The sequence below is a fragment of the Salvelinus fontinalis genome, chromosome 22, assembly GCF_029448725.1.
Source record: "Salvelinus fontinalis isolate EN_2023a chromosome 22, ASM2944872v1, whole genome shotgun sequence".
Classification (NCBI taxonomy): domain Eukaryota; kingdom Metazoa; phylum Chordata; class Actinopteri; order Salmoniformes; family Salmonidae; genus Salvelinus; species Salvelinus fontinalis.
In genome coordinates, this window is record NC_074686.1 from 33,566,988 (window position 1) to 33,582,198 (window position 15,211).

The 15,211-nt window shown below is 47.5% G+C and overlaps 1 protein-coding gene across 5 annotated transcripts in view; it reads right to left on the bottom strand.

The window, feature by feature from the left end:
• Nucleotides 1–213: 213 nt before the first annotated feature.
• The window catches only part of LOC129820230 (CUB and sushi domain-containing protein 3-like), an 805,004-nt gene continuing 790,006 nt past the window's right edge, over nucleotides 214–15,211 (bottom strand). For all 5 annotated transcript variants that reach the window (XM_055877256.1, XM_055877257.1, XM_055877255.1 and 2 more), the window contains 7 exons: nucleotides 14,198–14,377; nucleotides 13,159–13,224; nucleotides 11,669–11,827; nucleotides 7,838–7,950; nucleotides 7,321–7,408; nucleotides 7,023–7,158; nucleotides 214–1,836 (listed from right to left, as the gene is read on the bottom strand). In XM_055877256.1, the coding sequence (XP_055733231.1) occupies nucleotides 1,677–1,836; nucleotides 7,023–7,158; nucleotides 7,321–7,408; nucleotides 7,838–7,950; nucleotides 11,669–11,827; nucleotides 13,159–13,224; nucleotides 14,198–14,377 (902 nt within the window). In that variant the 3' untranslated portion in view covers nucleotides 214–1,676. The remainder of the gene's footprint in view (nucleotides 1,837–7,022; nucleotides 7,159–7,320; nucleotides 7,409–7,837; nucleotides 7,951–11,668; nucleotides 11,828–13,158; nucleotides 13,225–14,197; nucleotides 14,378–15,211) is intronic.

The following is a 15,211-nucleotide window of genomic DNA, read 5'->3' on the forward strand; positions in this document are numbered from 1 at the left end:
CATTATTTGTCATTATTTGAATATGTTGGTAACCCGTTGTATAAAAGGGATAATGCCCTCAAAGCCGGTGTTTAGAGGATATATTGGCAAGGTTAACAACACCCGTGCCAATATATCCTCCAAACAACGGCTTCGAGGGCATTATCACTTAAATATATATCTATATATAACAAATCTAAACTAAACAAATAGCAGTTAAGAAAGAGACAACACTTTACAAAAGCAATTTGCCTTTTTTAATCTTACATTGCATTGAAAATGTACATAATAGATTCATACATTTTACAAATAATTTGTTCATAAAAATATATTTCTTTATAAAACACTTTTTTAATCACATTTTTTCTATTTTTTTTGTTATATATTTTCAATGCATTTAACATAGGAGTACCAAGTTGTACTGTACTGCAAATAGTAGTTCAATTTTACAGTCCAATCCTAGAATTGTATGGGTTCTTTATTGCAGTCAATTTTATAGGAGAAACTAAGTGGCAAAATAGATTGAAAGGTAAAACAAAACCTGTCACCTAATGAGTGGAATGGAGCTGTGGTGTGTCACCAGACTGTGTCCGTGTTAAGTGTTCAGCAACACATCAAGTCATGTGAGGTGAAGGAGAGAGGGAATGAGGCCGTAGATTAGAAAAGTGAAAGACAGGAACGGGGGGGATGAGGAGAAGAGGAAAGAGCAGCAGACCTGATTCACATGGTGTTTGGTAGGCACTGTGTAAAAATGACCCACTTGGATACATCGACGAATACTGCAACAACTATTGAAACAAAAGAAAATCGTAACAAAAAAAGTGCAATATAATGAAAAGTCAAAATGAAAATGTTGTCTGGAAAGTTCGATCTTTGGGTCATGATCCAAAATGGCAAAATAAGAGTTCAATAATCCAGAAAACCCCTTCTATTCACACCTCACAGTTAACATCAGTACTTCAAACACCCCTGATTGGCTCAGTGGGGAAAAAACACAGAACGTGGGACTGAAGCTAGAGAAGAGGGAGTTACGGTCAAAACCGTTGTTTTAAAAAACAATTTAACACTTTAAAAATGAACCCCAAAATACTTCTGTGTTTTTTTTTGTTGTGAACAGAATTCTTTTGAAATATTTTATTTTCTTCTTCTCTTTTCTATAAACGCTTCATATAATCTCGCTGCCATTGGCCCCTCCCACATGATAATATATAGCACAAAAATATAGGTGGTGAATGCTTCTCATATATGCAAGAAGAAGATTTACAGATCCTTTTCAATTTATAAAAAAGACCCAGTCGACTGTGAAGAAGAAACACTCGCAGAGTGCAATATAATAAGGTAACGTCAGAACTCTCCAAGTCACTCGTCGACCACTGTGAAGATTTGGGTTTTTATGTTTCTCAGTTCTCAGTTCAGTCTTCTAAAACGTGATGTTGGTCTAGTCTCCCAATAAGTGTCCTTCTCGACACACATGACCAGTCAAAGTTCCTGAAGAGTGTGCTTTAAGTACCAGAGGATTTGTTTCTTGTACCTCTGTTGCCACCATGGCCAACACACCTAGACTGGACTGTCTTCCATCTCTATCGCAAGTCTAAATCTCAATTAAATCCGCTCGTTTCGCAAAAGCATTTTCCTGTTCTTTTTTTACCCCGATACAAAAATAAGAAAAAAATGATGCAGTCGCCAAGCGGACTTCATTATACCATTGTGCAGACTGTATTCAGGTTAGGGTCGAACCGGACAGCTTTGCCTTCCACCGACTTGGCACTGGTGTTGTACATGGGGTTCTCGAAGGCCGCCTGGCCGTTGTTGTTCTCGTGGACGGAGCAGCCTGTGTACTGGGCTTTAGGAGTAGTCCTAGAGAAGGACCAACACATTGTTCAGACTCAGTGGAAGAGAAGAAGTCAGTATGAAGTCAACATGTAGCTTTTCTAAGAATATGTAGTGCGTTTAAGGGGCAGTCCTGTGGAGAAACACAGGAATTGTTCATGGTCCTACATGTGAATAACAACAACCAGTACGTAACACAAATGCTGTAGCTCCTGACACAGTAGCACAGTATACTGTGCAGGTAATACTAGCTGGTGGTAGGTCGGTAAGACTAGCTGGTGATAGGTCGGTAAGACTAGCTGGTGGTAGGTCGGTAAGACTAGCTGGTGGTAGGTCGGTAAGACTAGCTGGTGGTAGGTCGGTAAGACTAGCTGGTGGTAGGTCGGTAAGACTAGCTGGTGGTAGGTCGGTAAGACTAGCTGGTGGTAGGTCGGTAAGACTAGCTGGTGGTAGGTCGGTAAGACTAGCTGGTGGTAGGTCGGTAAGACTAGCTGGTGGTAGGTCGGTAAGACTAGCTGGTGGTAGGTCGGTAAGACTAGCTGGTGGTAGGTCGGTAAGACTAGCTGGTGGTAGGTCGGTAAGACTAGCTGGTGGTAGGTCGGTAAGACTAGCTGGTGGTAGGTCGGTAAGACTAGCTGGTGGTAGGTCGGTAAGACTAGCTGGTGGTAGGTCGGTAAGACTAGCTGGTGATAGGTCGGTAAGACTAGCTGGTGGTAGGTCGGTAAGACTAGCTGGTGGTAGGTCGGTAAGACTAGCTGGTGGTAGGTCGGTAAGACTAGCTGGTGGTAGGTCGGTAAGACTAGCTGGTGGTAGGTCGGTAAGACTAGCTGGTGATAGGTCGGTAAGACTAGCTGGTGGTAGGTCGGTAAGACTAGCTGGTGGTAGGTCGGTAAGACTAGCTGGTGATAGGTCGGTAAGACTAGCTGGTGGTAGGTCGGTAAGACTAGCTGGTGGTAGGTCGGTAATACTAGCTGGTGGTAGGTCGGTAAGACTAGCTGGTGATAGGTCGGTAAGACTAGCTGGTGGTAGGTCGGTAAGACTAGCTGGTGGTAGGTCGGTAATAATAGCTGGTGGTAGGTCGGTCGGTATTAATAGCTGGTGGTAGGTCGGTCGGTAATACTAGCTGGTGGTAGGTCGGTCGGTATTAATAGCTGGTGGTAGGTTGGTAATAATAGCTGGTGGTAGGTCGGTCGGTAATACTAGCTGGTGGTAGGTCGGTAATAATAGCTGGTGGTAGGTCGGTCGGTAATAATAGCTGGTGGTAGGTCGGTAATAATAGCTGGTGGTAGGTTGGTAATAATAGCTGGTGATAGGTCGGTCGGTAATACTAGCTGGTGGTAGGTCGGTCGGTAATACTAGCTGGTGGTAGGTCGGTCGGTAATAATAGCTGGTGGTAGGTCGGTAATAATAGCTGGTGGTAGGTCGGTCGGTAATAATAGCTGGTGGTAGGTTGGTAATAATAGCTGGTGGTAGGTCGTCGGTAATAATAGCTGGTGGTAGGTCGGTCGGTAATAATAGCTGGTGGTAGGTCGGTCAGTAATAATAGCTGGTGGTAGGTCGGTCGGTAATACTAGCTGGTGGTAGGTCGGTCGGTAATAATAGCTGGTGGTAGGTCGGTCGGTAATAATAGCTGGTGGTAGGTCGGTCGGTAATAATAGCTGGTGGTAGGTCGTCGGTAATAATAGCTGGTGGTAGGTCGGTCGGTAATAATAGCTGGTGGTAGGTCGGTCGGTAATACTAGCTGGTGGTAGGTCGGTCGGTAATAATAGCTGGTGGTAAGTCTGTCGGTATTAATAGCTGGTGGTAGGTCGGTCGGTAATAATAGCTGGTGGTAGGTCGGTCGGTAATACTAGCTGGTGGTAGGTCGGTCGGTAATACTAGCTGGTGGTAGGTTGGTCGGTAATAATAGCTGGTGGTAAGTCTGTCGGTATTAATAGCTGGTGGTAGGTCGGTCGGTAATAATAGCTGGTGGTAGGTTGGTAATAATAGCTGGTGGTAGGTCGGTAATACTAGCTGGTGGTAGGTCGGTCGGTAATAATAGCTGGTGGTAGGTTGGTAATAATAGCTGTTGGTAGGTCGGTTATAATAGCTGGTGGTAGGTCGGTCGGTAAAACTAGCTGGTGGTAGGTCGGTCGGTAATACTAGCTGGTGGTAGGTCGGTCGGTAATACTAGCTGGTGGTAGGTCGGTAATAATAGCTGGTGGTAGGTCGGTAATAATAGCTGGTGGTAGGTCGGTCGGTAATAGCTGGTGGTAGGTCGGTCGGTAATACTAGCTGGTGGTAGGTTGGTAATAATAGCTGGTGGTAGGTCGCTCGGTAATAATAGCTGGTGGTAGGTCGGTCGGTATTAATAGCTGGTGGTAGGTCGGTTGGTAATACTAGCTGGTGGTAGGTCGGTCGGTATTAATAGCTGGTGGTAGGTTGGTAATAATAGCTGGTGGTAGGTCGGTCGGTAATACTAGCTGGTGGTAGGTCGGTAATAATAGCTGGTGGTAGGTCGGTCGGTAATAATAGCTGGTGGTAGGTCGGTAATAATAGCTGGTGGTAGGTTGGTAATAATAGCTGGTGATAGGTCGGTAATAATAGCTGGTGATAGGTCGGTCGGTAATACTAGCTGGTGGTAGGTCGGTCGGTAATACTAGCTGGTGGTAGGTCGGTCGGTAATAATAGCTGGTGGTAGGTCGGTAATAATAGCTGGTGGTAGGTCGGTCGGTAATAATAGCTGGTGGTAGGTTGGTAATAATAGCGGGTGGTAGGTCGTCGGTAATAATAGCTGGTGGTAGGTCGGTCGGTAATAATAGCTGGTGGTAGGTCGGTCGGTAATAATAGCTGGTGGTAGGTCGGTCGGTAATACTAGCTGGTGGTAGGTCGGTCGGTAATAATAGCTGGTGGTAGGTCGGTCGGTAATAATAGCTGGTGGTAGGTCGGTCGGTAATAATAGCTGGTGGTAGGTCGTCGGTAATAATAGCTGGTGGTAGGTCGGTCGGTAATAATAGCTGGTGGTAGGTCGGTCGGTAATACTAGCTGGTGGTAGGTCGGTCGGTAATAATAGCTGGTGGTAAGTCTGTCGGTATTAATAGCTGGTGGTAGGTCGGTCGGTAATAATAGCTGGTGGTAGGTCGGTCGGTAATACTAGCTGGTGGTAGGTTGGTCGGTAATAATAGCTGGTGGTAAGTCTGTCGGTATTAATAGCTGGTGGTAGGTCGGTCGGTAATAATAGCTGGTGGTAGGTTGGTAATAATAGCTGGTGGTAGGTCGGTAATACTAGCTGGTGGTAGGTCGGTCGGTAATAATAGCTGGTGGTAGGTTGGTAATAATAGCTGGTGGTAGGTCGGTTATAATAGCTGGTGGTAGGTCGGTCGGTAATACTAGCTGGTGGTAGGTCGGTCGGTAATACTAGCTGGTGGTAGGTCGGTCGGTAATACTAGCTGGTGGTAGGTCGGTAATAATAGCTGGTGGTAGGTCGGTAATAATAGCTGGTGGTAGGTCGGTCGGTAATAGCTGGTGGTAGGTCGGTCGGTAATACTAGCTGGTGGTAGGTTGGTAATAATAGCTGGTGGTAGGTCGCTCGGTAATAATAGCTGGTGGTAGGTCGTCGGTCGGTAATACTAGCTGGTGGTAGGTCGGTAATACTAGCTGGTGGTAGGTCGGTCGGTAATAATAGATGGTGGTAGGTTGGTAATAATAGCTGGTGGTAGGTCGGTTATAATAGCTGGTGGTAGGTCGGTCGGTAATACTAGCTGGTGGTAGGTCGGTCGGTAATACTAGCTGGTGGTAGGTTGGTAATAATAGCTGCTGGTAGGTCGGTAATAATAGCTGGTGGTAGGTCGGTCGGTAATAGCTGGTGGTAGGTCGGTCGGTAATACTAGCTGGTGGTAGGTTGGTAATAATAGCTGGTGGTAGGTCGGTTATAATAGCTGGTGGAAGGTCGGTCGGTAATAATAGCTGGTGGTAGGTTGGTAATAATAGCTGGTGGTAGGTCGGTCGGTAATAGCTGGTGGTAGGTCGGTCGGTAATAGCTGGTGGTAGGTCGGTCGGTAATACTAGCTGGTGGTAGGTTGGTAATAATAGCTGGTGGTAGGTCGGTTATAATAGCTGGTGGAAGGTCGGTCTCGTAATAATAGCTGGTGGTAGGTTGGTAATAATAGCTGGTGGTAGGTCGGTCGGTAATACTAGCTGGTGGTAGGTCGGTCGGTAATACTAGCTGGTGGTAGGTCGGTCGGTAATACTAGCTGGTGGTAGGTCGGTCGGTAATAATAGCTGGTGGTAAGTCGGTCGGTAATAATAGCTGGTGGTAGGTCGGTCGGTAATAATAGCTGGTGGTAGGTCGGTTATAATAGCTGGTGGTAGGTCGGTCGGTAATAATAGCTGGTGGTAGGTCGGTCGGTAATAATAGCTGGTGGTAGGTCGGTCGGTAATAATAGCCGGTGGTAGGTCGGTAATAATAGCTGGTGGTAGGTCGGTCGGTAATAATAGCTGGTGGTAGGTCGGTTATAATAGCTGGTGGTAGGTCGGTTATAATAGCTGGTGGTAGGTCGGTCGGTAATAATAGCTGGTGGTAGGTCGGTTATAATAGCTGGTGGTAGGTCGGTTATAATAGCTGGTGGTAGGTCGGTCGGTAATAATAGCTGGTGGTAGGTCGGTTATAATAGCTGGTGGTAGGTCGGTCGGTAATAATAGCTGGTGGTAGGTCGGTTATAATAGCTGGTGGTAGGTCGGTCGGTAATAATAGCTGGTGGTAGGTCGGTTATAATAGCTGGTGGTAGGTCGGTTATAATAGCTGGTGGTAGGTCGGTCGGTAATAATAGCTGGTGGTAGGTCGGTTATAATAGCTGGTGGTAGGTCGGTTATAATAGCTGGTGGTAGGTCGGTTATAATAGCTGGTGGTAGGTCGGTTATAATAGCTGGTGGTAGGTCGGTTATAATAGCTGGTGGTAGGTCGGTAGGTAATAATAGCTGGTAGGTCGGTAATAATAGCTGGTAGGTAGGTAATAATAGCTGGTAGGTCGGTAATAATAGCTGGTAGGTAGGTAATAATAGCTGGTAGGTAGGTAGGTAATAATAGCTGGTGGTAGGTCGGTCGGTAATAACAGCTGGTTGTAGGTAGGTAATAATAGCTGGTAGGTAGGTAGGTAGGTAATAATAGCTGGTAGGTAGGTAATAATAGCTGGTAGGTAGGTAATAATAGCTGGTAGGTAGGTAGGTACACTTACCGCTGTTTGTAAAGATAAAACCCGAAGCCTGCAAATATCAGGGCGAAAAAAGGCACAAGGATTGCTATGGCCACAGAGCTACTGTTTGTACCATGAGGTGGATTGGACGAGTTATTACTCTCTGACATGTTAAGACCTGTGTGGGAGAGGAACAACATGAATATTCTCACAGTAACCTTTTAGTCTATATCAAATATTTCTGACATACGCTTTTTATTTCTATATACTGAAATGACACAATATTGTTGACAGTGAGAAAGTTGATATAAAAACACAGTGGATATGTGGTGATGTTTACCTAGCCTCTGCAGTCCAAACTGACCGTAGTCTCTACCCTGTATGAAGCCTTGAAAGACATAGGTGGCACCATCAGGCTCTGCAGACACCTAGGAGAATACAGGCAGACAGATATGATCAGTCAGTCAGCAAGTCAATCAATCAATCAGTCAGTCAATCAGTCAGTCAGGTAGTCCCGTCAGTCACGTCCTTTTGAATGGTACTTTTCACCATGGGGTAGAATTATAAAGGAAAAATCCATATTTTCAGAATTGCATTTTTACTAAATACAAAACAGGGAAAGCATTTGAGTCCATTTTGTAATACACATGAAATAACACCTGGTAACCCGTTTGGATCACCAGGTGCACGGCTGTCGTTTTTCAGCAGAGCTCCCTCGTTGATTTACATTGGTTTCTCAGATGCCATTTCAACATTAATACACCACGTCCAATGAGTAGCAAGATCTCTATAAATCGTTCTGGATGAAAGCGCTACTAAATGACCAACATGTAAATGTTACGAAACGGTAAACTTACAAAACCGTCCATGGACCACGTCTCCTCCTTGACCTTGCCCAGCGTGGTGTGAGTGGACGTTTTCACATGGTACATGAGCAGCATCAACCGTGCTTCCTGGCTCTTATAGACACCTGCAGCACAACACAAAACAACACAGGAGGACAAGAGGGGTGATGTGAGGCCAAGGCACAACACTGATATACTGTAACTGGTGGTACTCAGGGGACACAATCACAGACAATGACCCAATGATGATGGTCTCCCTCTCCTATCTCACTCTTCGTCTGTATGTGTCTGTGTGGAAAATGAAAAGAGGTGATATAAACACTGAGCGCTATCTTCTTCAACCATGGAGCAATTTACTGTAGTAGAACACTCACTCATCAACCGTACTTTCTATTACTAACAGCCTCCTACAACCGAAGGCAGAGACAGGGAGCACCATATTAAGGCCTATCAGAGGCCCCGGCCCTTCGCTGTCGCTCCAAACAGACTGATGTACACAGTGGTAGTAATAACACACATTCAATTAACATGCTCAATCCACTGCCTGGCCTCTCTAAATGTGAAATAAGCTAATGGTCCCCTCTTATTAAAAACACAAAATGGCCTCCTCCTGTGCCTCAGCGGTATGATCACTTTGTGATTTCTATATCTCCCAGACACATTTCTTTTCAGTGAGTGAATAGCGCTGCATTCACCTTTCTGTGTCATAATTTGCAACGGCTGCTGGGCAATTCAAAGTCCAATTTAAATTAAGCTGATTTATTTGATGATGTAAATCACATGTCAGCTAGGTTAAAGGCAGCTGTGGAGAAACGAGGGAGTAGGAGTGAGGGGGGAAGGAGTGAGATGGGGAAGAAGTGAGGGGAAGGAGTGAGGGGAGAAGGAGTGATGGGGAAAGGAGTGAGGGAAAGAAGTGAGGGAAAGGAGTGAGGGGAGAAGGAGTGAGGGGGAGAAGAAGAGAGGGGGAAGGAGTGAGGGGAAGGAGTGAGGGGGAGAAGGAGTGATGGGGAAAGGAGTGAGGGGAAGGAGTGAGGGGAGAAGAAGAGAGGGGGAAGGAGTGAGGGGGAAAGGAGTGAGGGAAAGGAGTGAGGGGAGAAGGAGTGAGGGGGAAGGAGTGAGGGGAGAAGAAGAGAGAGGGAAGGAGTGAGGGGGAAAGGAGTGAGGGAAAGGAGTGAGGGGAGAAGGAGTGAGGGGGAAGGAGTGAGGGGAGAAGAAGAGAGAGGGAAGGAGTGATGGGGAAGGAGTGATGGGGGAAGGAGTGAGGGGAGAAGGAGTGAGGGGAGAAGGAGTGATGGGGGAAGGAGTGAGGGGAGAAGAGTGAGGGGAAAGGAGTGAGGGGAGAAGGAGTGATGGGAGAAGGAGTGATGGGGAGAAGGAGTGAGGGGGAAGGAGTGAGGGGGAAGGAGTGAGGGGAGAAGAAGAGAGAGGGAAGGAGTGATGGGGCAGGAGTGATGGGGAAGGAGTGATGGGGGAAGGAGTGAGGGGAGAAGGAGTGAGGGGAGAAGAAGAGAGAGGGAAGGAGTGATGGGGAAGGAGTGATGGGGGAAGGAGTGAGGGGAGAAGGAGTGAGGGGGAGAAGGAGTGATGGGGAGAAGGAGTGAGGGGAGAAGGAGTGAGGGGAGAAGGAGTGAGGGGGAGAAGGAGTGATGGGGAGAAGGAGTGAGGGGAGAAGGAGTGAGGGGAGAAGAGTGAGGGGAGAAGGAGTGATGGGAGAAGGAGTGATGGGGAGAAGGAGTGATGGGAGAAGGAGTGAGGGGGAAAGGAGTGAGGGGGAAGGAGTGAGGGGGGAAGGAGTGTGAGGAGAAGGAGTGAGGGGAGAAGGAGTGTGGGGAGAAGGAGTGAGGGGAGAAGAGTGAGGGGAGAAGGAGTGAGGGGAGAAGGAGTGAGGGGAGAAGGAGTGAGGGGAGAAGGAGTGTGGGGAGAAGAGTGAGGGGAGAAGGAGTGAGGGGAGAAGAGTGAGGGGAGAAGGAGTGATGGGAGAAGGAGTGTGGGGAGAAGGAGTGAGGGGAGAAGGAGTGATGGGAGAAGGAGTGTGGGGAGAAGAGTGAGGGGAGAAGGAGTGAGGGGAGAAGGAGTGTGGGGAGAAGGAGTGAGGGGAGAAGAGTGGGGGGGAAGGAGTGAGGGGAGAAGGAGTGAGGGGAGAAGGAGTGATGGGAGAAGGAGTGAGGGGAGAAGGAGTGATGGGAGAAGGAGTGTGGGGAGAAGAGTGAGGGGAGAAGGAGTGAGGGGAGAAGGAGTGTGGGGAGAAGGAGTGAGGGGAGAAGGAGTGATGGGAGAAGGAGTGTGGGGAGAAGAGTGAGGGGAAAGGAGTGATGGGAGAAGGAGTGAGGGGAAAGGAGTGATGGGAGAAGGAGTGTGGGGAGAAGAGTGAGGGGAAAGGAGTGATGGGAGAAGGAGTGTGGGGAGAAGAGTGAGGGAAAAGGAGTGATGGGAGAAGGAGTGTGGGGAGAAGAGTGAGGGGGAAGGAGTGAGGGGAGAAGAGTGAGGGGAGAAGGAGTGATGGGAGAAGGAGTGATGGGGAGAAGAGTGAGGGGAGAAGGAGTGATGGGAGAAGGAGTGATGGGGAGAAGAGTGAGGGGAGAAGGAGTGATGGGGAGAAGAGTGAGGGGAGAAGAGTGAGGGGAGAAGGAGTGATGGGAGAAGGACTGATGGGGAGAAGGAGTGAGGGGAGAAGGAGTGAGGGGAGAAGAGTGAGGGGAGAAGGAGTGATGGGAGAAGGAGTGATGGGGAGAAGGAGGGTGGGGAGAAGGAGTGAGGGGGAAGGAGTGAGGGGAGAAGGAGTGATGGGGGAAGGAGTGAGGGGAGAAGGAGTGAGGGGAGAAGGAGTGATGGGGGAAGGAGTGAGGGGGGGAGGATTGAGGGGAGAAGGAGTGAGGGGGGAGTGAGGGGAGAAGGAGTGAGGGGAGAAGGAGTGAGGGGAGAAGGAGTGAGGGGAGAAGAAGAGAGAGGAGAAGAAGAGAGGGGGAAGGAGTGAGGGAGAAGGAGTGAGGGAAAAGGAGTGAGGGGGAAAGAGGGAGGGGAAGGACTGAGGGGGAAAGGAGTGAGGAGTGAGGGGAAGGAGTGAGGGAGGAAGAGGAGAAGGGGGGAAAGAGTGTCGGAGGAGTGAGGGTGGAAGGAGTGCGAGGGAAGGAGTGAAGGGGAATAGGAGAAGGAGTGAGAGGAAAGGAGTGGGGGGAAGAGGAGAAGGGGACTCTTCTCTCCAGATAATTATGGTAAATCCGTGAAAGATTTGTCAGATCAGATTAATATTTCATTTAAGAGAAATGTGTGTGGGGGGGGGGGGTAGTTTTACACATCCATTAGGCTACACTAATGAAGGCACATTAAGGAACAGAATAAATATTATATTAAGGGGCTATGCGAAAACACCCCCCAAAAATGAATATGAAATAAATGAGTCATAGCTTTCAAATCAATTACAGCACACTGAAAAATCAAAACACCTCAACTCAAAACATGTTCTCAGATCAGACAGACCATAAATGCCCTTTTCTACGTTAGCAAATGTCCTCCACACAGGCAAATAAACAACATAATTGAATTTCCCACTAAGTAGATACAGTCCTAAATGGACACCGTCTGACATTAAGGCCCTACCAATCAAACGATGTCAGCTATGTTTAGTAACACTCATTTCTAGTCATATGCATATTGTGGGAGAGAAACTCTGCATCTGAAACGCCAGCTCCATTCTACTCCAGTGACTACATGATGACATGCTATGTGTGTGTGAATCTGTGTGTGTGTATTCATCTGTGTGTGTGTGTGTGTTCAAGGAGTGGCTACGGACCTTGCCTAGCGTGTCCTCTCTGTGTAATATGGCGTAAAATGCAGATGTCGTACCTGAAAGCAGCAGTTCCATGTTGCTATTGGTCAAGGATACGTTAACCCTTCCCGTGGTGGCGTTAAAGCTCGTGATACTCAGAGTCATTGGTTGTTTTCTTCCCTTGTAGTTGTATGAACCCTTCCAGATATAGTTAGGAGCAAAGACGTCATCAGGAACTGAAACAGAGCATAGACAATATTGATTATTAGAGGGCCTTGGTTGTGCCTGAGGTTGGTCAAGCGGTTTAGTCCACACGCCATCCCCTTGCCTGCGCTTGCCTGCGTGGGATCGAATCCTGGCCCCACCGGTCTTCACACTGTCTTCTCTTTTCATTTCTATTCTTTCAATAAAACTGAACAAATATTTTAAGAAATAAGAGGAAAACAGAAAAATAAGACCTTGGTTAAGTCATACTGTCACTGTTTGTAAGTCTATAGAATTCATCATGATTGATCAAATACTACTAATGTTCACAGACACAGGGCCCTGGGACCTTTCATCCTGTGTCACACCCTGATCTGTTTCACTTTGTGCTTGTTTCCACCCCCCTCCAGGTGTTGCCCATCTTCCCCCATTATTCCCATTTTTATACCAGTGTTCTCTGTTTTTCTGTTGCCAGTTCGTTTTGTCCGTCAAGCCTAACAGCATTTTCCCCATTGCTCCTGTCTTTTTCTATAGTTTCTGTTTTATAGTTTCCCCGGTTTTGACCATTCTGCCTGCCCTGACCCTGAGACTGCCTGCCCTGACCCTGAGACTGCCTGCCCTGACCCTGAGACTGCCTGCCCTGACCCTGAGCCTGCCTGCCGTTCTGTACCTTTTGAATCTGATCTGGATTACTGACCTCTGCCTGCCCTTGACCTGGCGTTTTGCATTCCCCTGTTCTAGTAATAAACTGTTGTTACTTCAACACTGTCTGCATCTGGGTTTTCCCTAAAATGTGACACTCATGTCAAACTTAGTAATTTACCTCCAAGCTTTTAAAAAACTTAGTTCCTCTCTAAGTTGATAAATGTTAAACTTGTTATGAAGGCAGCGTAAACTTTGGGATGGTTGGGCTGCTATATCACTGCACCACAGATTACTCTGTGAGAGAGAGAAAGAGTAAAAGAGAAAGAGAGAGAGAACGAGAGAGAGCGTAAGACTGTCAGGCCTGTGCTGCCGGGACGTTTTACCGTCAGACTCACTTTTTCCAGTCTTCATTAACTTCTAGTCCCTCAAGAGGGGCACTCAAGATTGAATTAAGGACACCAGTCCTTCTGAGGTGCTATTAGCGAAGCGCTCGCCCCCTGCGAGGCCAGATGAAGCTGTTCATATTCATTCTGTTGTGAATGCTAGCTGCACTTTACAGTACCGGCATCAGAGTAGTATTTTGTAATCAGAACATTGCTCTTTTTGATGTTGCTGTAATGGTGTGTGTGTGTGTGTGTGTGTGTGTGTGTGTGTGTGTGTGTGTGTGTGTGTGTGTGTGTGTGTGTGTGTGGTGATGACACTTCAGTCAGGCACTCACCGTTCAGCTTGGGACTGGGTGTCCCTGCCACTGGCTTGATGGGCTTCTCTGAGAGTTTGGACCCAGCTATAGGAGACAAAAAAAGAGCATTAGTCCCATTATATCAAATCAACTTCCCCATGTGGGGACTTCTAATCATGTAATGATGTGCATCAGCAACACACATCAACAGATAATGCAATTTAACTCCTTGGGGTCGAATTCTGAGTTCTATTGTCAGTTCCATTTAGAGTTCTGGATGTGGAATTTCTAAATGTCTGGATCTGGGTAATCTGGGCAATCTGGGTAATAAATGCAAATGGTGTGTCCTGGAATGTAAAAGTCAAGCATGACATCTTGTACAAATGATAGAAAATCTAATCAAATCCAAGTTGATTTGTCCTACGGATATTCACAGCATACAGCGAAGTCTACATAGTACAATGACATGCTAACTTGCAAGCTTTCCTCTCATGATGTTTTTGGTAATAAAAGTATAAAAGGTATCTGGTAAGAAGAAAGCCAGAAATAAGCATGCATGGGGTTCTGCAGTAGGGCGTGTTCTGTGGCCCTCTACATGACAGTGAAGGTAAGTGCCATCGGTGGGCCATCGGTGTCCTGTCTGTTCCACTGCACTGGCATGATAGACACTAGAATAGCACAAGATGCTGTCTGCTGCAGTGGTAGCAGAGCAGCCTGGCACAGTGGGAACTTCTCCCACAACATTACACATCTGTTAATGTGTGTGTAATTACTCTGTGGCCTGCAATGCACAGCTGTGCGATGCAGCAGTGGCCAGGAGTGTGTGTGAATATGCTCCATACCATTGCGGCTGCAATCACGGCCTGCGGCACAAGAGAGCCTCTGTACTGTATCAGCATATGCCATTGCACACACACACACACACACACACGCACACGCACACACACACACACACACACACACACACACACACACACACGGCTAAGGTTAGGATTGGTGGAAAGTTAGGTGGAACTTCACCCTGGAGCCACACAGACACAAACAAACACACTGGACATGTCATGTTCCTGTCCTGTACCTCGACAAATGGGCATCTTCCCGGTCCAGGTACCGTCGGACTTGCAGACGCGGTGTTCCGAGCCCCCGGACAGGAAGAACCCAGCCTGGCAGGAGTAGAGGAGGGTGTAGCCAAACCCTGGCAGGTCCATCCCCATCACCTCCACATGGGCCGGGCTCTCTGGCTGCTTACACGAGTGGGCTGGGAGGGAGGGAGAAGGAGGGGGAGAAGACAAGAGGACAGGAGAGGGAGAACAAATGAGAGAGACTGAGGAAAGGCGAAAGAAAGAGAGAGATGCGCTTTTTCCACATACTAATATGGTTCTTCTCACCTGTACCTGCCCATGTCTGTCTGCTATTCTTCTCACCTGCCCATGTCTGTCTGCTATTCTTCTCACCTGTACCTGCCCATATCTGTCTGCTATTCTTCTCACCTGTACCTGCCCATGTCTGTCTGCTATTCTTCTCACCTGTACCTGCCCATATCTGTCTGCTATTCTTCTCACCTGTACCTGCCCATATCTGTCTGCTATTCTTCTCACCACCTGTCCATATCTGTCTGCTATTCTTCTCACCTGCCCATATCTGTCTGCTATTCCTCTCACCTGCCCATATCTGTCTGATATTCTTCTCACCTCCCCATGTCTGTCTGCTATTCTTCTCACCTGCCCATATCTGTCTGCTATTCTTCTCACCACCTGTCCATATCTGCCTGCTATTCTTCTCACCTGCCCATGTCTGTCTGCTATTCTTCTCACCTGCACCTGCCCATATCTGTCTGCTATTCTTCTCACCTGCCCATATCTGTCTGCTATTCTTCTCACCTTCCCATATCTGTCTGCTATTCTTCTCACCTGCCCATATTTGTCTGCTATTCTTCTCACCTTCCCATATCTGTCTGCTATTCTTCTCACCTTCCCATATCTGTCTGCTATTCTTCTCACCTGCCCATATCTGTCTACTATTCTTCTCACCTGCCCATATTTGTCTGCTATTCTTCTCACCTGCCCATAGCTGACTGCTATTCTTCTCACCA